Source organism: Eurytemora carolleeae, unplaced genomic scaffold (genome assembly GCF_000591075.1).
Source record: "Eurytemora carolleeae unplaced genomic scaffold, Eaff_2.0 scaffold83, whole genome shotgun sequence".
Classification (NCBI taxonomy): Eukaryota; Metazoa; Arthropoda; class Copepoda; order Calanoida; family Temoridae; genus Eurytemora; species Eurytemora carolleeae.
The window spans coordinates 343,679-364,308 of record NW_019396027.1 but is presented as its reverse complement, the minus strand read 5'-3'; the positions used below and the strand labels follow the sequence as shown (position 1 = coordinate 364,308).

The 20,630-nt window shown below is 31.0% G+C and overlaps 1 protein-coding gene across 2 annotated transcripts in view; it reads right to left on the bottom strand.

Annotated features, from left to right (window-relative positions):
• Positions 1-19,256, bottom strand: part of LOC111716476 (atrial natriuretic peptide receptor 1) — a 30,470-nt gene extending 11,214 nt beyond the window's left edge. For both annotated transcript variants that reach the window (XM_023491973.1, XM_023492044.1), the window contains exons 1-29: positions 19,211-19,256; positions 18,893-18,987; positions 18,736-18,815; positions 18,093-18,210; positions 17,855-18,009; positions 17,204-17,264; positions 16,941-16,996; positions 16,614-16,698; positions 16,426-16,520; positions 16,221-16,324; positions 16,065-16,146; positions 14,383-14,473; positions 14,163-14,243; positions 13,967-14,066; positions 13,026-13,085; positions 11,293-11,340; positions 10,953-11,068; positions 10,011-10,118; positions 9,183-9,248; positions 9,026-9,109; positions 8,177-8,256; positions 5,414-5,496; positions 5,146-5,236; positions 4,680-4,784; positions 2,337-2,399; positions 1,870-1,932; positions 1,552-1,607; positions 606-690; positions 353-416 (exon numbers count right to left, since the gene is read on the bottom strand). In XM_023491973.1, the coding sequence (XP_023347741.1) occupies positions 353-416; positions 606-690; positions 1,552-1,607; positions 1,870-1,932; positions 2,337-2,399; positions 4,680-4,784; positions 5,146-5,236; positions 5,414-5,496; positions 8,177-8,256; positions 9,026-9,109; positions 9,183-9,248; positions 10,011-10,118; positions 10,953-11,068; positions 11,293-11,340; positions 13,026-13,085; positions 13,967-14,066; positions 14,163-14,243; positions 14,383-14,473; positions 16,065-16,146; positions 16,221-16,324; positions 16,426-16,520; positions 16,614-16,698; positions 16,941-16,996; positions 17,204-17,264; positions 17,855-18,009; positions 18,093-18,210; positions 18,736-18,815; positions 18,893-18,987; positions 19,211-19,244 (2,409 nt within the window). In that variant the 5' untranslated portion in view covers positions 19,245-19,256. The remainder of the gene's footprint in view (positions 1-352; positions 417-605; positions 691-1,551; positions 1,608-1,869; positions 1,933-2,336; positions 2,400-4,679; positions 4,785-5,145; positions 5,237-5,413; positions 5,497-8,176; positions 8,257-9,025; positions 9,110-9,182; positions 9,249-10,010; positions 10,119-10,952; positions 11,069-11,292; positions 11,341-13,025; positions 13,086-13,966; positions 14,067-14,162; positions 14,244-14,382; positions 14,474-16,064; positions 16,147-16,220; positions 16,325-16,425; positions 16,521-16,613; positions 16,699-16,940; positions 16,997-17,203; positions 17,265-17,854; positions 18,010-18,092; positions 18,211-18,735; positions 18,816-18,892; positions 18,988-19,210) is intronic.
• Positions 19,257-20,630: the final 1,374 nt, after the last annotated feature.

The following is a 20,630-nucleotide window of genomic DNA, read 5'->3' as shown; positions in this document are numbered from 1 at the left end:
TTTCTGAAACAGCTTTAAAATATTTTTAGAAAATTTGCCTATTTTTTTATACCACCCTAATCTATTTCCATCAACCCCCATAGCTGGGTAACCCAGTTTTGCCTGGAACTAAACTTTAAATTTAACCCAATCAGCTAAACATGTTTAAGCCAGGCTAAGAACGTTCCCATGGTTCTGCCGACTTCCCTTAACAAAATTGGAGGCAAGTCGGCCCAGGGATTCCTGACTCCAGACTAGGGTTTCCAATTGCACGCAACGGAATTCCGATTGGAAACCCTACTCCTGAGTTATGCTCGGACATCCAAACAAACAAACCTATGTTACAACTTTATATAAAGATATAGATATATACCTGTGACCAACATCTCTCTATTAAATGAACCATTTCGATTTCTATGTCAAAATCCAGAGAAGGTCTAAAAATGAAATGTTGTAAAATTAAAGTGATTTTATGGCAGGGCAACCCCGTAGAATTCTTGTTTAAGTAATATTAAAATTTGATACTAATAATAATTTTGTACATAGACTATGCATAGACTAGCATAGACTGACATAGACTATGCATATGTATTAGTTTAGATTGTAATTTAAAGTAAAACTATTACCTAAGGAACTCAACTTGTACTCCTCGCACAATATATTGTGGTGACCAACAGTTAAAGTTGATGCCCCATGTGCCCTGCTGTACAACTAACGTGTATTTAATACAATTTTCTAATTATTGTAATAATACCAAACAAATTAAGTATTTACAATTAAAAAATCATGATAATATAAACAATAAACATTCATATTTATTTGTATGTAATATAGTATAGTAAAATATAGGACATTGGTATTCAGGTTTAAAAAAAATACTGTATGGTGTTGTTCCATAGTACCAGATTTATGTAGTGTTTAAAAAAGATCAAGATTTCAAATTTTGTCTGAATTTACCAAGTTATTTTGAGCATTTCACATATTTCAATATAGAATCCTTTTTTTTTGGAAAAAGAAACACTAAGCTATCGTATCGTCAGATTTGAAGATTATTTTAGTAAAATTATAAAGGTAAATTTTAAATTTTGAGTTAATTGTAACTACACAGTGTTCCAGAAAAGAAAACTCTTTAAGGTTTTGTGCCTCTTGTTGTGGTTCGATTTTCATAGATGGACACCAATAGACGTCTGTAGCACAAAAATAAATTTGGTTAGTTTGAAACTTTTTTTGTTTTTTTGTTAGTAAAATTTCGCCATAAGTTCGGCAGTAAAAAAGTTTTTTACAACTGTCTAATTACCCACTGCACGAAACATGTATCTCAAATTGTTGATTTAGTAAAAAGAAAACTGTGGTGATTTAGTAAAAAGAAAACTGTGGTGATTTAGTAAAAAGAAAACTGTGGCGATTTAGTAAAAAGAAAACTGTGGTGATTTAATAAAAAGAAAACTGTGGTGATTTAGTAAAAAAGAAAACTGTGGTGATTAAGTAAAAAGAAAACTGTGGTGATTTAGTAAAAAGAAAACTGTGGTGATTTAGTAAAAAGAAAAGTAAAATTTCTAAATTAATACATTCCTATCTCGTGAAGGATAATAGAGAATGAGTAAACGTCTCCTTTCTGACTCCCTCCACTAAAATAACATACTGGGATTAATAAAACCCTTACGCATACAGTTCTAGCATATTTAGAATTGAGCTATTCTATGTACTAAAATTACAGTTCAGACAAATTGAAATAAATTCCATGTTTTGAGACGCATGCAGATTTTGTGTTAATTCTTTGTTAAATCTACATTTGATCCTGGTTTTGCAATAAGTTTTTTCTGACTTGGTAACAAACTCTAAAACTAAAATTTTGTAACACATCTTCATTTACTCAGCTACTGAGTTCACCTTGTATTTAGAAGCTCTGGGGCTGTCCAAAGCTTTCGCTTCCAGAATTCATTATCCTCCGTTCTGAAAAATGAGTAATTCTGCTTTTAATTTATTCTTTTAATAGCCTTTTTAATGCGTGGTCACTAAAAGAAACAAGTTTACATTCCAGGGAATCATGAATATCAGAAAACAGTTAGTAAATATTCCGTATTGTCGTCTCTGAAGTCTCATGCTTTGTGGGTAACACTGTAAGGTAGTTTTTATGAGAAAAAAAAGTTTAAAATAGCAGGCCCCCACAGTTTGGAAACTATTCTACATATACAGTGATAAAGACGACTTTATAGCGATATTTAGGTGTATATCATATAGTTTTAAATTCGGCCTCTGGACACTATTTAAGTGAAATTGGTCTTTTACACTACAAAATTGCGGTGTGCAATGCTCATTGGACTATTTTAAGTAGTAAAAAATTCAGAGTAAAATACCCATCTGAGTTTTCTTCTCTTCTCAATGAAAGTAATCCAAAATCAGTGAGTTTCACGGCAAACCTTGAAAATATAAAATTAGTCAAAGCAATCTGACATTTAAACATTATTTTAAAATCCTTTTTAAAGCCAAAAAAGAAATTTTTCAAGAGTAGACATTTTTACAAAATGAAATTGGCATAGCAGCGCGGTTAAAACAGGCTAGGGAACTGAGCGCTGTGGCCATTACATTAACAATATACATTGTTAGACCATGTTCTGGAAAATCTGTGTTAAGACAGTTTCTGGGCTGAGCACTGCGGCTGGATCATGACGGCCACAATACTGGCCGACTGCAGAATTATTTCATACTTAAAATTGATTGAGTTTGGGTCAAAAAACACTTTTTAAAGAAATTAATTTTCTTTGATTGTTGATAAAAATACGTTTTTTCTTCATAACTTTGTAGATTTTTAATACTTTTCAATTCTGTAAATGATTTCAGCTTGGATTTTCAAGTGTCGATTCAAACTTTTCAATTTTCATTTTACTTTGTATTATTTCACTTTTATCAGTTATAAAACCCATTTGCGAAAATACTTTTCTTCTTGGTTCTTTTAAATGTTTTACTCCTAACCATATTATGTACAGGGGTGTGTAGTAAAGATGGAAACTTTTAAAGTAAGTATAACATGTTTTATGCTAAACCCAATTTAGACATCTGATTTAAATGATTATACTTATATTCAATGTTTGGGAGTAGATTGAATATATTTCATCAAAGGAATTGAGTCTTTGGAACAAAATCAAATATTTAAACATCAATATCTTTAGAACCCGATGTTGTAAACCTTTGACATTTCAAACTCAGATTAGTTGATCTAACAGAATTCATAGTTTGAAATATCTAAGGTCTGCAACATTTGGTTCCAAAGATATAGTGATTAGAAAATCAGAGTTTGTGGCGAAGACTCAATTCCTTTAACCTTCTTCAACCTCAACAATCTATTCTACAGGACCTCTTGATACATAGTACACAGCCGGTCCTAATTTTAACCGTCCCAGAAGACAGTAGTAGTGATCTTCAGCTAAATTTATCGTTCTGTAGTAAGGGTGAAAGATTTTCACAAATTTGAGAGGAATTAATTTCAATTAGTAAATACTAATGTATTTTTTAATTCCAAGAAACATTTACAAAACGCATTTTCGCTAAAATCAAAATTTACCATCGCAATTGGCCTTTTGTGATAAAGAAAACTATTGTAATAATGTTTTTTCTTTCTTCTCAAAATATGTCAATATGGACATCAAAAGATCCGTCTTTCCAAGCCATATTCAACGGAAAATCCCATTTTACAAAATAATAAAAATTAGCCAAGTTGGAACTAAAAACCTGAAAAACTAAGGAACACAGCTGATTTTATGATTTCCCTAATTTTTTCCACTTTACTGCTCCTAGTTTGCATGTTTTTGAATATTTTTGTAACCCGTCTGCTGCGTTGAATTAGGCTTTGATATTCATATATCGTCATATTTTGAAAAAAATTAAAAATCCCTTGTGACACCGGTTTTTCGGCCATAAATATCCAATTGCGAAAGTCAGTTTTGATTTTATCGAACAATGCTTTTTGTAAATGCTGCTTAAAATAAATAAAAAACACAGTAGTATTTATTTCTTAATTTGTGTTTCATGAAAATGTTCCCTTATTCTGCAGGCCTTCCATAGACCTCATCATCTATTCGCGTAAAAAAATTTGAAACTAAGACATTTGGGTCTAGGTAACAATTACTGGGTTTTATTCCCAAGAGACCAAAATCTTGCCAACCCGTTACCAGAGAAACACTTGATATATTTGTGTGAGGAAGAGCAATATCTTAAACCAAGACATAATTGTGTTCTCCATAAACAGTGTTAGCTCCAGAAACAGTTTTTGAGTTCAAAATTTTCTTAACCACCTGATAGCCAGGTTTCCTCGCTTCAACAAAAATACAGGAGTACGTTTCTTGCACTCACTCCCACTACGGCTAGAGCAATAAGTGAGGCTGGATTTTTTGTCCTTTTGGTTCACCATTTACCTGTAAGTTTATCTATCGGCAGAATAAACCGATTTTGTCGAAAATGCTTTGAATTATCAACATTTGATTTTTTTTAATAATTGTCAATAAAAATAATCTTTTGCCACATTTTTAAGCTTAGAAACCATAAAGAACTTTCCAATGGTTTCCTTTGGACAGTAGACACATCCTGACAGTTTAAAAAAGTTTCCATCATTACTAAGCATACTGTATACAATTGTAACATTCTTGAAATTAGGATTAACATTTATTACTTTTAATTCGTTGATAAAGAATATTAATCATAACCTGCTATCAACTACACAGTTAGATGATTTGAGATTTCCATGTATTCTTAGGTCTGAAGAATGAAGAAAAAACAAACCCTTAACGATGTCATAAATCAAGGAAAACCTAAAATAAGAAAATGAATAACTTTTTAAAAATTTCAATGATCTATATAATAAAACAAGATTTTTATATGTAATATATATTGCGTATAGCCGTCCAAACGGCTGAACCGATTGAGCTAAAAAAATTTTGCGGACACTCATGGGTGGGGGGGGGGGTGTGTGTTATAGATTAAAAAATCGAAAATTATTTCTTTCAAACTAAATTTTTTTAAAACTTTTTTTCTTCACATTTTTTTCTCACGGGCAACGCCCCTTCAGCTTCTAAGTAATATTTACAGACATAACATATTTATGCCCTAAAAATGTTATTAACAAAATATTTTCGATTTAACTTTTAATTTTTAATTTATTTCAAAATTGACCTAAAATCAGCATCTAAATGCATTCCACTATCTTCAAGTATGTCCTGCAAGGAACCTCGTGGACAATATTCTGTTAAAACAAATGAACAATCTAAAAATCGATGTTATGATTAAATATGAAAGAGCCGTTTTATTTTGAAAAGAAAATTATGTAACGTTTTGTTGTATTGATTTAGTAAGTATGTGGGGTAGGGGGATATAGACGGAACGTTTTTAAAACCTAATATATTGAACTTTCATTTAAAAAAACTTTGTTGCGGGTTCCCACCTGGTTCAAGACATGCTCCGACAAACCTCACAATATTATCATGTTGAACGTCTTTTAAGCGCTTAAGTTCCAAAAGTAAAGACCTAAAATGAAAAAGGAATTGAGTCTTTAACACAAACTCAGAATTTTTAATCCTTAATTCTTTACAACCCAATGGCATAGACCTTAGACATTTCAAACTATAAATTCTGTTCGATAAAGTAATCGAAGTTTGAAATATCAAAGATTTACAAATTACCCCCTCGTGCTGCAAAGATATCGGGTTTATGAAATTTAAGTTTGTGGTAAAGACTCAATTGCTTTTTTCGAAGACAAATCGAACATAGAATGAATGTAACTTATTCTTAAAATTATTCACGTACAAATACATACATATATATATATATTTATGAATAAAATGTTATTAGAAGATTGTCAGTAATTTACACAATATACTCAGTCTAATTCTTTTGAGAACAAAATATTACTTTCTTATATAGTACCGTTTAAAGCTGTTCATGAGGCCGTGGCGATCGATTTTTTATCTTCTAAATAGCTACATTTCATATGTATTTTAAACTCTCTGTTTCCAAACTTTAGGATAACTGTGAAATTCCTTTTTAAAAGTGTGTGATGAATCTGAGACAAGGGTGGGACTGAACTGAGATCACTGAGATAAGGGTGTAGCTGAATTGAGACAAGAGTGTGATGGAACTGAGACAAGAGTGTGATGGATTTGAGACAAGAGTGTGATGGAACTGAGACAAGAGTAGGATGGAACTGAGACAAGAGTGTGATGGAACTTAGGCAAGGGTGGGATGGAACTGAGACAAGAGTGTAATGGAACTGAGACAAGAGTAGGATGGAACTGAGGCAAGGGTGGGATGGAACTGAGGCAAGTTAGGGATGGAACTGAGACAAGGACGTGATGGAACTGAGACAAGGGGGATGGAACTGAGACAACAGGGGTGAGATGGAACTGACACAAGGGTGGGTGGAGTTAAGTATACGGTGGCGTGGAATTGAGACAAGTGTGGACGGAAATGTAAAACAATGTAAAAGAATGACAATAAGATATTTTCAAATAACTAAATGATCCCTATATGCATCCAAATGTGAACACGAAAGATACTGTGAACCAGCAAAGATTTGAAATAAAACACATTTCATGAAAAGTAACCTGTTCGACCAAAATCAAAATACAGCAGTAAAGAAATCCTATTTTGTTCAATATAGCAAAAATTACCGAACACAAAGAACAACAGTTTAACTTAAAATACCATTAACAAGCTGTAGTGATGAAGTTGTAAAGATATATTCATCATTCTAATATGCATGAAAAAAATAGGCCTACTAATATTCTATTGGGACAAATCAAACATACCTTTTATTAGTGTATTCATAATTTGCAGAATAAATTTTAAAATAATATTTTACATTTAAATCTGTAATCTATGAAGTTTTCCAATCTTACTAAAATCTCCCAGCATTTTCTTTCTTAAGTAAATATACACATTCCGGCCAATCAATCAACCTCTATTTATATAAATAAACTTTATATCCCTCGGTATTTTTATGTATTATTACTTTCTGTCAGAACTTGAATATCTGAAATTTCAAGAGTAATCGACAAAACATTATTTTTTAAAAGATTAATCTCAAACCGAAAGGAATTAACAAAAAAAGTTTTAAACCGCTATTTTTGGTGTAGTATGGGCGGACTGTACACAATAACCTCATAGACTTAGAAATTACTTGGCAAAATTTATCAAACAGAAAAAGATAATTTGTATCTTTCGCTTATAGAATAGGTATGTTGTTATATCAGTCTCCTGTTTCCATTCCATCTTTACACTTCCTCTCAGATTCTGTGACCAAGATTTGTGGTTTTACCCACTACTGAAATATTAGGTTTTTTGATTTATGAAATTGCACAAAAAATACAATCATTGTTTATTGTAACTTGACCAATTATCAGTTAATTCATACAAAAGAAAAAATTGGCTTGATTTGTAGGCTATACACTAAGCTCTGTGCGCCCAGAGATATGTGCAAAGAGCACATTTCAGTTTCTTCCGTGACCAGATTTAGAGATAGAGCTTTCCAAACATCAATGAACTTTCTTACAATCATGATAACATATTTGGTAATTTATTTATTAAATGGTCCTAGTGGGTTTCTACTATTTTCTACAAAATCATTCCATAATTGTAAAAATTATGGCCTTCTTTTCATTCAAAACCAATAAAGATATATGCTGATCGAAATGGTGAATTTGTTTATCATTCCTTAAGGATAATTAACAAACGTTAGGAAAGTTCTAGCATTAAATCTGACCATGGGAAAAGCTGAAATGTGCTTTTTGAACATATTTCTCTAAGTACAAAAAGCTATATAACCTATGACAAATATAGCAAATTTTTGTCTTTTAATTTTTCATGAATGTACGGGTTAGAAGTTGTATTTATGGTTTACAACATTAGATTTAGTTCTCAATGTGTATTAACAAATATTTGGTCAAGAAAAAACATAAAATGATCACATTTTTCTGGTAAAATTTAATAAACCCTAAAAACCTGATATTTAACTAGGCTTGTGTGTGTTTTGTAATAATCTGCAGTACACTGACCAGACATATAATGCAACTTTTAGTGGAGAGTGGAGTGGATAGATATGTCGTAAAGTACACTGAGAGCGTGCATTAGTAATCCGTTGTAATAGTATACTCCGCATGGTAACTAGTCGATGTAGAGAACTATCATCCCCCCCCCCATTGACTTTTACCTGTTCTGATTGATCGATTTGGTGTACAGATGTTTATGAGCTACGATATTCCCCTTAAAGAATACAGTTTTCACGTACGTCTGAAAAGATACGGATTTTCTCATTTAGTTTCGCAGATATTAAAATTATTTCTATTATAAGTGCTTTCCTAACTCCCCAGGGACAGATCTGAGATCCAATTTCTCTAACAATAATATTATATGGGCACAAGGATACAACAAAAATAACGGAATGAATAAGTATTTTGGGCAGCAAGCACCATCTATTTTTTCAAATAAATAATCTGAAATTATTTATTGAATATGATTATGAATATGTAATGAATTTATCTACAATACAAACCCTTAAAGGGACCGTTCACTTTTTTGGGTAATTTCAGGGTAAACTAAACAGCCTAAGCGCTTTAAAATATAGCATTACTGGCTACTTCATACTGCATGGATTATGAATATGTAATTAATTTATCTACAATACAAACCCTTAACTAAAATATTACTGGCTACTTCATACTGCACGGCAAAGAAAGTGATAAACTAACTTTATTGGTTTTGTTTTTGATGAGTATATGATATATTGATTCCATTAATTTAAATAACTTTCAGAAACGTGTAAGACTCAATTGCATATAGCTGTAATGAGATAAAAGAAAGAACTACTTTACTTTTAACAATCTGCAAGAGTAAATAATACAAAATATAGTTTATTTATTTCGTCTTCAGTAAATCAAGCTAACAAGAACCTCATCTTTTTTTATTATATATAATATTTGTATTAAATCTATTGTTATTTAGGTGTAGTTAAGATCTTATTCTGGTTGGTGAATTGGCGAAAACAAAATAAGACTAATACCTGTTTTCTGCTTTCTTCACAGTCCAAGCTATCAATGCTAATAGACTTGTAAATAGAAGATTTGCTTCCAAATCTACTCCTCATCTATTTATAATTTCAAAATATAAAATTTGTTTTATATCTAAAACGTTTACTTAAAAAATGCAACAGTTATAACCTCTTTAGTTGGAATTATATTATCTGGCGTGATCTTCCAATGCATACTGGCAATCTCGGCTTCAGCCTATCATAATAAAATTTACGAGAAATAAGAAATATAAATCCCTTTTTCTGTTCCCTTTCCTTGTAATTGATATAATATTTTATTGATTTTTTGTAACCACATGTCTACCTAAGACTTGCTACAAAATGCGAGGTGTAATTATAACACTTCAAGTTTGGCAAAGTTTAGAGTTAAAATGTTTGAATTTGTTTTGTTTTTTGTCTATACCATATCTGAAGTTTACAGTACGTTTATTTTAATCGAAAATGCAAGATATATTTCAAATGAATATATAAAAGATTAGTTTGAGCTCACCAGAAGTTATAATCGTATGCATTAATTTTACTATGCTAAGTGTAAATGTTTTCTTATGTTCAGTAAGGCAATGTATTTATAATGTATTTTAGTGTATACAAGTAGATAAAGCGTAGATCTAGTTTCTACAAATATTTACTCTTTTCCCCGTTAGAAGGGAATATAATAGCATAATATCAAAATATTATAATCCTAGCTCGGTTATCACATTATTATTACGTTCGAGTTTAATTTTCTTTCCAAACGACAGAAAACTCAGTGATTATATCGTTATGAAAATTTGTTATATTTCTTTCAATATTTTTCTATAATATATCTTATTTCATTCAATCTTATTAACATTGTTGTCAGGACTCTACAGAGTTCATTCATAAAACATTAAGCATACTGCTTGCCAAACATAAAAAATTGGGTTTGGCATGTTAAACACTTTTTCTCTTTTGCGGCAAAGTATAAAGAAAATATTACCTTGTAGTGTCTGTATACAAACACTGCTCCTATAAAAAACACAACAACCAGAGTTGTGGTCAATACCAACATAATTGGCCAGATTGCCTGGGTTCCATCCTCATCCTCCTAAAGCGTATTTAGTTATACATATACTTAAAACCTTTTTACAGCTGAACCACTACTAAGATCTTTTTAGGCCAGACTCTATGTATTCTCTGATAAAATTCTTATGTCCCCCTTGTAGAACAACCTTCTCAAATTCACATATCTGTATTTGCTTTTTTTGGTTGTCTTTGTATTAAACATTAAACAAACGAAGCCCTATTATTTGAAGGAAGTCCTAAATACTCCAAATATTTGTATTTATACGGGGAATTTTGAAAATACACATAAAATTACTAAACGTTACACATGGATGCATACTTGATAAATAAAAAAATAGGGGGTTTTCTTTATGAATTTTAGATTTTTTAAGGTGCAAAAATTAATATAATATAACCCTAAAGGGGAACGCCCTAGCTATCAACCCCTCCCCCCCCCCCAACCTTTCAGGGTTAAGGTAATAAGGTAACCTGAAGCTCTTGAATAGAAATTTTAATTCTCTATGATCATTGAAAATGAATCACTTTACGGAAAAGAATTTACAACATGTTAAACCATAATATTATATTGTTTCTTGGTTTGTTTAAAATGAAAGAACAGATTGGGCCCACATTTTTTGTGGAACCTCACTTGGTCCCATTGGTGGTTTATGGCTGGTTAGAATTATAAATAACCCTTTCTTGATTTATTTTAAATTTTTAAAATTCATCAATAAAATTAGGAAAACTTACATGTGCAACGCAAAACACTTAAAAGCTAAAATTTTACTAAAAAGAGGGTCGCAAAGTTCAGCTAAATTAAACAAAAACAATTATATTTTATCTGGGTTAAAAATAATTTTTATTTGAAAAATATCACCTCAGGAGCACATGCTCCAGTCAATCCTGTGAATCCACAAGGCGGAAAGTCTAAAGGAACTTTAGATTTCGGCCACATAAAATCCAAAACGTTCTCGTAAACTTGTTCTCCAGAGTCTGCAAATAACAATGTTAAGCCTAATCAAATTAAAATTGTGAAATGAATATGAGAACTGATCTATATCAGTGGAATTAAAATTTAACTTTAGTTATAAACTATTGTCATAATAAAAAAATCTTATTTATCAATATTTGTCTATGAAGTAAACAATTTTTACTGTCTGGCCTGAAATCAAAAAAGAATTAAAAAATATATTATTTACATCTATTTATATAATTACCAAGAGTTTTGTAGCTTCTCACCCTTTGATATACTTGCTTTTCCACATCTGTTAGTATTTAAAGCTTTTTTCGACATTTTTCGGCTTATTTTAGTTACAAAACATTTACCAACCAACATCAAATTTGGATTGAAATCTTAAGTGTTTTAATCCTAAAATCTTCTTCTAAATAGTTATTAAGAAGAATAATAAACTTTTGTAATGAATAATTGGCAACCAAGTAAACTAAGATTGGAGTGAAACAGACATTCTGGAAAAATACTATTTATGTATTTTATTTTAAATTTGCTAGTGTAAATTGTAATGGTTATTTGAAAATCTCGGTACTTTAAGACAAAATTTGAGATTTGTGTAAAATGATCAATCATCATTGATCATGGCCAGAATCTGATGAGGTTGTTATGGTGTCTTGGTCGAATCTTTATGGTCGTTGGCGAGGACGAATATAGGAATAAAAAGAACGAATATTCATCCGAGATCTACCTTTATTTTTTACGGGGAAAAAAGCAAGCACAGAAATTACTAGAAAGTATGCAAATTAGGATGTAGGGCCCATATTGTACACGTTTAAAATTGAACATTTTCACATTTTTCTCCGTTTAAGCATTTCAGCAAAAGGATTCCTTGCTCACCCCAATATGTACCAATGCTTCCCCTGTACCCGTCCCTGGTCGCTTAAGATTATTAAAATTGTTAATACAATCCCTTTTTGCTTCCCTATATGTTTTTTTAGCTCAGAATAGAAAAACCACAGACTACACAGAAGATAGGTTTTTAGAGTGCCATCTCATGGCCACATGTTAAACATAATACCCATTCAGGGGTTATGTTTTACAACTTTTAAAGAAATACTCCAATTTTAAACATGAAACATAACATTTCTGAATTCAGTCTTTTTTGAAGGTTTTGAGTTTCGTATCCAAAGGATCCTTAAATATCCCTGAATACAGATGTTTGCTGATTGGTTGTTCACAGTTCTTTTACACAATAGAACATGCTGTGGAAAATATCGCATATTTTAGATGATAATCGATCTCTGTAACTCTGGTATCTCCGAGAAAAACCGTAAAAAGGAATTGAGTTTTTGTCACAAACTAAAATTTTTAAATCCCTATATCTTTGGAACCTGTTGGAGTAAACCTTTGATATTTTAAACTTAGATTATTTGATCTAACAGTATACTTAGTTTGAAATATATTGGGTCTAAGACATTGGGATCCAAAGATATAGGGATTGGAAAATCAGAGTTTGTGGCAAAGACTCACTTCCTTTGTCAGAAGTTCATTAAGAAAAGTCTTTAGACAACGTCCAGACAACATTACACAAAATAATTCACCAATAATTCATATTTTGAACCCATATCAAACATTATGCTGTTTGCACAGTTGAGATAGAAAGGATCATCATCAAAAAAGCGACAATAACAATAAATTGTGCGTTAAGAGTAAATTAGACAATTATCATCAAAACAAATGTTAGTCATACAACAATCAGAATGAAGCTTTTAAATACAAATATCAAAAGGATACTTAAACATTTTAATATACACCATTTTGTTTAACTGATACAAGTTTAATTTCTCTCTGTAACGTCGGATTCCACTGCATGTGCACTGTGCAGTCATATTTATGTTTTCTTTTGAAAATACCTGGATGGCTGAAAAATATCTTATTGAAAAAGCATCATAAGCATATTTTAGAAATTAAGAGTATATCAGAAAAATGCCAGCTTTCCTAATTGTAGAATGGCATATTCCGCACCTCGGTCCCCATTCCAATCCATTACAACCTTCCCTGATGAAAAATTAAATGATCTATCAGTAAGGTTGGTAGAGTGTTCTGGTAGTAAAGTAAATAAAGTTATTTGTCTTTAAAATAAAGTTGATGCATATGTTATTTAAGTTAATTTGAACATATGTGCAGGGCCAACCTTTCAACTGTACTACAATTACTAAAGCGGCAGAGGAACGTGCTCTATTTCTGTATTCAGTGATTGAGATGGATCTTTTGATATCGCTGAAAAAATCATTTTTTTGCTTGTATAGTGAATTAGTTAACCTTAAATTTTATTAAAACTGGTTTCCGGGTGGTAATTTTTTACCATGCAAAAAAAAATATTTCTTATTGTTGTTTTAATAGTCAAAACTAATCCAATGCACAGAGAGGGAAGTGGAATGGTAAATATTGATCATCCCTACCATGAATGCTTGTTTAACTTTTAACTCTATACAATTTGGTATAGTCAAGTCAAAATACTGACAGAAATTAAAGTGCTCACTTGGTTTCTCCCTCCTTATGGCTAGACAATGACATGTTAATTTTAGATTTGATGGAAAATAAAGCTTTGTTAATGAATATATATTGTATATTGCATCCTCAGACTATTTATATCTAAAAAAGAAATTGTATCAAAGTATTGCTTTGATCAAGGACAGAATGATATCCCAGCTTAAATATATCAAGGCATAAACAACTTTTATGATAAATGGAAAAAATATCTTTTTTTTAATAGGTATAGATAAAAACTTTACCGCAGTGGGAGAAAATTCACAATTTGAGAGGACAAATTAAAACATTTCATGTATAGATAAACTGGCATCAATTAATCAGCTCATTTTTTATGTACTGTGCATATTGTTTACTTTCAATTTATTGACTGGTGGATTATCTTTTACCTGATATTCCATCGATAGTTCGATTTTTCATTCTTTTTGTGATATTTTCACCAGAACGAATTCCCTTTTCTCCTTCTTCTTCCAATGTCTCGTTTAATGCCTTTATATTGCAATTGCTATATTTTCGTTTATGTTTATTGTAAAATGCGGGTTACTTTTTCTTTAAAAAATGCGAAATTGAAAATGAATTACAAACCTGAGCATATAAGAGTGCTGCATCATGAAGGTTTGCTGCAAATACATTGTTTTCCTCATAATCAATATAACCAAATAACTCCTGAAAACATTAATTGGTTTTCATTAATTTTCGCTAAATAAACTCTTAAAAGTTGTAAAACCTTAGATGTATTAACTCCTGAAAACATTAATTGGTTTTCATTAATTTTCGCTTAATAAACTCTTAAAAGTTGTAAAACCTTAGATGTATTCTTGACTTCTTGGGCAAAGTTGGTCCATCCCTTCGCTCTGTTAAGCACAGCTGTTACTGTTAATACGGAACCAAAAGCTCTTAAAATCATATGTTGTACAATCTACAGATAAATTATAAACAAATAAGTTTGGGAAGAGTTTCCCAAAACATTAAAAATGCAACATTTATAGTTTTCGACAAGACAAATCACCAACTAATTTTGATTATTCAAATTTAATGTTTGTAGGATGGGCGGATTTTTAGGAATGTTAATTTGGTAAAGACAATTTGGTAATGACAATTTGGGAAGGTGACAATTTGGTAACGACAATTTTGTTGGGTCACAAAAGTGACAATTTCGTAATGACATATTAGTAACGTCATAAAAGTGACAATCTGGTAATGACAACTTGGTATGGTAAAAATGCTGGTAAAAAAGTATACATATTTGCAATTATTGATAAATAATTAATTACATTTTGTTGGATTAGGTTAGGTAAAGACTATTTTTTCGGCCGAGCGCTGCGGCCTCTTTTATGTTAAATGTTGATTTTAAGCTGATTATTTTAACCTTCTTATTTAACCATTTTCTTTAAATTGTGTAACTGTTCTATCTGCAGTACTCGGCCTAGAAGTAGTCTTAACCCCACAAACCCAAAATAATTTGAAAGAAGCCGTAAACAGCGCTCGGCCTCCTAGCCCATCCTAGCTGCAGCTACACTTCTTAATCCAACCTAATCCAAAATCCTACACTTCTTAATCCAACCTAATCCAAAATAATGATAGAGACAGCACATTATTCAACATTTATGAGGTCGCAGCCCCGTGGCCGCAGCGCTCTGTCCAGAAACTGGCTTTACCTAACCTAACCCAACATAATGATACATTTCGGTAATCGACGTTTTGTTTTATAAATCTATTAATCTAAACCTAATTCAATTACACATTGTAAACATTAGTACGAGAATATTATATTTTTTTTTCATCAATTATTTATATATTCCCAAGTACAGTCTATTGTGTTAAGTTTCACCATTGATAAAGATTTTATAAATACATATTTAAGTAACTAGAGGTTAACAAAAGTTACTTAGACTAAAAATGAACTTAGAACTAGCAACAAACTAATCCCTTTTTCTTTCCAAGCTGATATTGTAGACCTCGTATTTAGTCACCAAATAGTCCTTTTTATGTAGTTTAACACCTGGTTGTCACCTTTTATGTATTTACCAATTTGTCATTACCAAATTTTCACTTATATGTACTTACCAAATTGTCATTACCGAGTTGTCGTTACCAAATTGTCACCTTACCAAGTTGGAAATTACCAAATTGTCCTTACCAAATTGACGTTACCAAAAATCCCCCGTCGTTTGTAGGCTGAAATGTATGTGCAACAAGTTGTTGATGAATTACTTGTGGTTAAAAAAGATTTTTCACAGCCAGAAAGCTACATTCTTGTTGGTTGAAAGTAATAATTTTATGACCCAAGAACTTTAAACTGAAAACAAATATAATGTAGTACAGATGAAAAGCGTGTACTGAATTGTATTAGTTTTGAAATAGAGACAGCTAGTAAAAAATCTTACGTAGATATTGAAATGACCAAACATCGAAAAACAAATAGTGGTTTCCTATTTAGTTCTTGGACACCTTGTAAGATATTTAAATATCGTGTAAAAAAATTACTTTGCAGCTCTTTTGTTTTCTTCTTTTGTGCTTTGTTCTGAGTACCAAGGTCGATAGGTTTGTGGGTATCCAGTCATTATATCTAAGTTAAAAATATTCAAATATATTTTTAATTAACAATTTTTTAGATTTAGAAATAGAAGTAAAATATTTTACCCATATTGATAAAGACGTATTGTCCTGTATCAAGAATTCCTATTTCCTCTGCTCCCAGCATAATATCCCGGATAGAATCACCATTGGCACACATCACAAATATGCTATTATAGGAATTCATTTATATCAGCAATGATTTCAAACATAATTGTTTTTAATTTTGACCATTTGATTTCGACACAACAAAATAAGAAAAATAAGTGACCTATAGTTTAGCTCGGGCATTCTTTGTCGAAGCATATCTACAGAATGGTTGTAAATAGTGTCTGTCATATCCAGCTTTATCTCTTGAATGGTAACCTTAAAATAAAACAAATAGATGTTATATTATAAAATATATTTTAAAAAACCATAAGAGCTACGCAAAGTACAGAAACTAGTCATGTAGCCCACCTGTCTTTTTTTCATCTCCTCTACCACGGCAGACATTACATGAGTGCACGTTAATTCTCCTGTCCATTCTGCGTGATCTCCTTTTCTATTAATAACAGCTAGGTGTATACAAATATATGTTGGTTTAAAAATGATAAAGCTTGGAAATAAAACTTATTTAGGCAAGTTTAGATTTAGGAAAAATCTAATTTTTAATAGATTAGATTTTAGGGGGGGAAAAATATTTGGTTATAAGCGACAGAAAATAAATACCATGCAAAATAATATCGTTATCAATGAAAAAAAAAATGTTATGCAGAGTTATTAATAAAATAATATATTGTAAACCTGTAAAGAAGAACAAGGCGATGCCAATCAAATTCTTCCATCATATTACTAACAGCCTGAGAAACCATGAGACAAAATAATTGAATTATAGAATGTTTGTAAGTCAGACGATTTTTAATGGAATATTCATAAAATAATGTTATCAGAACATTTTCCAAAATTTGAATTTAAACTTTGTTAAATGTATTATTCATCTTATAAAATAGATGATAAAGGAGAAAATATAATTATTAAAGATATTATAGAATATTTATTTTTGTTTCCTTAGCAGTATCTAGGAAGCTGTACCCTGTCCTAGTCAGCAAAAAGAATTCATCTTCCCGCCTTTATTAAAAATATAAATATATCATAATAGTAAATCAACAAATAATCTCTTTGATATTTTATCAATAAGCATGATTTTCAAGCACTTACATTGTGAGTAAAATTAACGAAAGCCCTATCGTTGAAATGTATATTACATCTATATATAAATTTGGCTTGTCTGTTTGTCTGTTTGTTTGTATCCAATAAACGTCAAAACGGCTGAACCGATCGGGTCCAAATTTTTTGTGGGACATTTAGGGTTAAAAGTTGACAATTCTTGGACCCATTGTGGCAACAAAAAAATATTAAAATAACGGCTTGAAATAAGTGTATATTCCATATTGGCATGTTAAAATGAGCTTTTTCTTTCATACTTATGACCAAGGATAACTTTTTTTTGTTGTTGCAAATTTTAAGAATAGTAATGCGCAGGTATTCCATTGTTGAATAAGATAATTATAGAATAACTTTTTAGGGATCGGCATTTTAACAAACAAATTCAGTCAAAAAATCTATGAATCTGCGATGTCTAGACATTAAATTCTCAGATAAATAAATAGTAAATATAGCTAATCATTTTATAAAGATTTTTTTTTAATCAGGTATACCTGTCCTTCCGATACTGATAGTTAAGAGCCATCCCTCCTGCGGTTATTAAACTAACATTGTAGAACTTAGCTTGTCTGGCTACAGCTGCAAGACCATACTCACATGAGGGGCCAAAGAGCACATCAACACCATCCACCACTGCATCTGTCCATGTCTACCGATTTTATAAAATTAAAAACACTGCAATAAAATACATATCGCAAATTCTTGATTTGTCTCTGATTGTTCAATGTTTACCTTAGGAGCATAAATGTTATCACAATGAGAATCTCTAAAGGATATATTGAAGTAAACTGAGCTTACAAGTCCTCGTCGGTCAGCTTCTTGAAGACCAGCCAGTACACCAGGCCCAGCTCTTCAGTCAAAATAAATTTGTATGTGTTATCTCATATGTTTGATCAAACAAAGAAAAAAATTATTTATTTTGCATTGAAAAGATTAATTATTAAAACTCAAAAATGTAGCCATAGTTTCAAAATTTTATGTAAAATTATACAGCAAGCTTAGGCAGGCACAAAGTCAAAGTAATTTTATAGTACAATTGCTATTGTTTCAATGAGCTGCACGCAATTCGTCAAATGAAATATTTTGTAAGGCCGAGATATAGTGGCGGAACTATGGGCGGGGACGAAACTTTTTCCCCCCCCCCCCCCCTCACTCACCACTACTTATCATTGTTGTTTACCATCTTTTATCACCTGAGTTATACAGACATTGAGTTAATTCGACTAATGTAGAAATTTGCAGGTCGATATTTTGTATTATGAATCATAAAAGCTTTTTTAAGTTATTTCATGACATGATACTGTGAACAAGTTAACTATCATTAATGATAAATAAGATGTAATTAGTACACTAAATGTGTTTTCTAACAATGCACCTGAACAAAGAAGGCAGTAAGCTTGTGTTTTTTGGAATGTTATTCGAAATACTGACAGGCAAAATCACAGAAACTCGCACCTGGCCAAAGATTTTTGGTTAAACTAATAAAAGAAAATTTGGATAAAATTAGTGACATTTTTTTAAAGAACCAAAACCTGAAAAAGATATTTTTCTCGTCCAACTCTATTAGGGGGCCAGATCAAATTTGGCCACGAAGCTATGGAAGGGTAGACTAAAAAACACAGATTTCCTAAAATATTATTATGTTTATATTTTATTTTACATAGTGATATTTTCTTTCACTTTTCTATTTTCATTTTTACATAAAAATCCAAAACATTTTTCAGAAACCTTTGCTTTCTGTTGCTTAATGTTTTTATTGCCTTTTAAAATTTTTATGAAATCTAGAAAAGTATTTATAAAATGAATTTAACATAAAAATACAATGCAGTTCCTTCCAATTTAGCTTTTACCTGTAGACAACAAAATTAGCAAAGATGTTTTCATTTGAAACCCATCTATTCTGAAATATTATTTGAAATGAAATTTGTGGTTATCATTGCTATCCTGTTGTATGTAGTATTAATTTGTAATATGTGTATTGTGTATATCTGTATAAACTAAAAATCAAGGAGTATGTAAGTAATGTAAACAGAGGCCGAATTTAAAGAATTTGAGCCGCGGCTCAAATATGGTTAGTTCCTCTTAAAATTGTATTCAATGTTTCAAGATTTAAGCCGGTGCTAAATTGAAAACAGTTTCTGGCGGATTTGATACGTGGCTCAAAATCATTAAATTCGGACTCAGACTTACTTATGACTGGTTTCCTAATCGAGCTTGCTGTTATTCATTTCTATACTGAGGATTCAAAAAATACTAAAATATTATTTTAGGAAAATATTTTGTCTTTATTTTTCTGCTTGGACATCCGATTTTAAGTGTAGTGAAATACATATTATGCACTTCGTACTCATTCATGTGGGTTTGGGGTCCCCACAATTAGTTGATAAGTATTAGAATAAATTGTGGTACTTTCAGGGAAACTTTCAATTCTGACTTTTAAGGTTTGGTTGCAATATGCTTGTGTGAAGTTGCTAACCTTACACATAATAATACTACTAAATCCCTTCATCCTCTGCTCTCACATCTAGCTTTGCTTCCAAGCTATATTATTTATATTCCGGTCTGGTCTGAGAAAAAATGGATAATATGGTACATGTACATATTTATCAGATTCGGCAATACTGATAAATCGTTTTGTGTATAACGAGTTAATTTTAATAATAAGTTCATTCAAGTAAAAGATCATGTTTTACACGCTCGGATATTGTTTAAACGTTACACAAAACAAAGTTGATGGGGATCATCAACAATTTGAAATAGCTTGAAAATATATTGGACTAAGTTTGCTCAATGAAACTGAATGGTAACTTGGAACATTTTAACTTAACTTCGCGAAAATTCGCTTCAGCTTCAAGTTTGAGAAGAGTCGTTTAATTAAATTTAAAGTTTTAATAAAAGAAAGATAACAAAGATGAAACAAGTACAAATATTGATAAGAATGTGTTTGTTTTTTATCATTTATCTTAAAAGTAAGTAACAAAGACAGCAAATGATTCATGAATATAAGGAGTTAGTTAGGAAATTAAAATTAACCGGCTGCACTAGAAAATATTCGAAAATATTAAAACAATTTGATTTTTAAAAATTATCACACTAAAATTAAATGCGTGCGGCAATCGCTTTCCCTAACACTACTGAGTAACAAAGATAACTGACGGGTCCTCAGACTCTGATAAAAATTCCAGCAAGAGAAGGTCTCTGTCTGCCTAACATAAACTCTTCATAACTCTCCTTCTCAAAAATAAAAAAAAATAAACTTTCTTGGCGGTT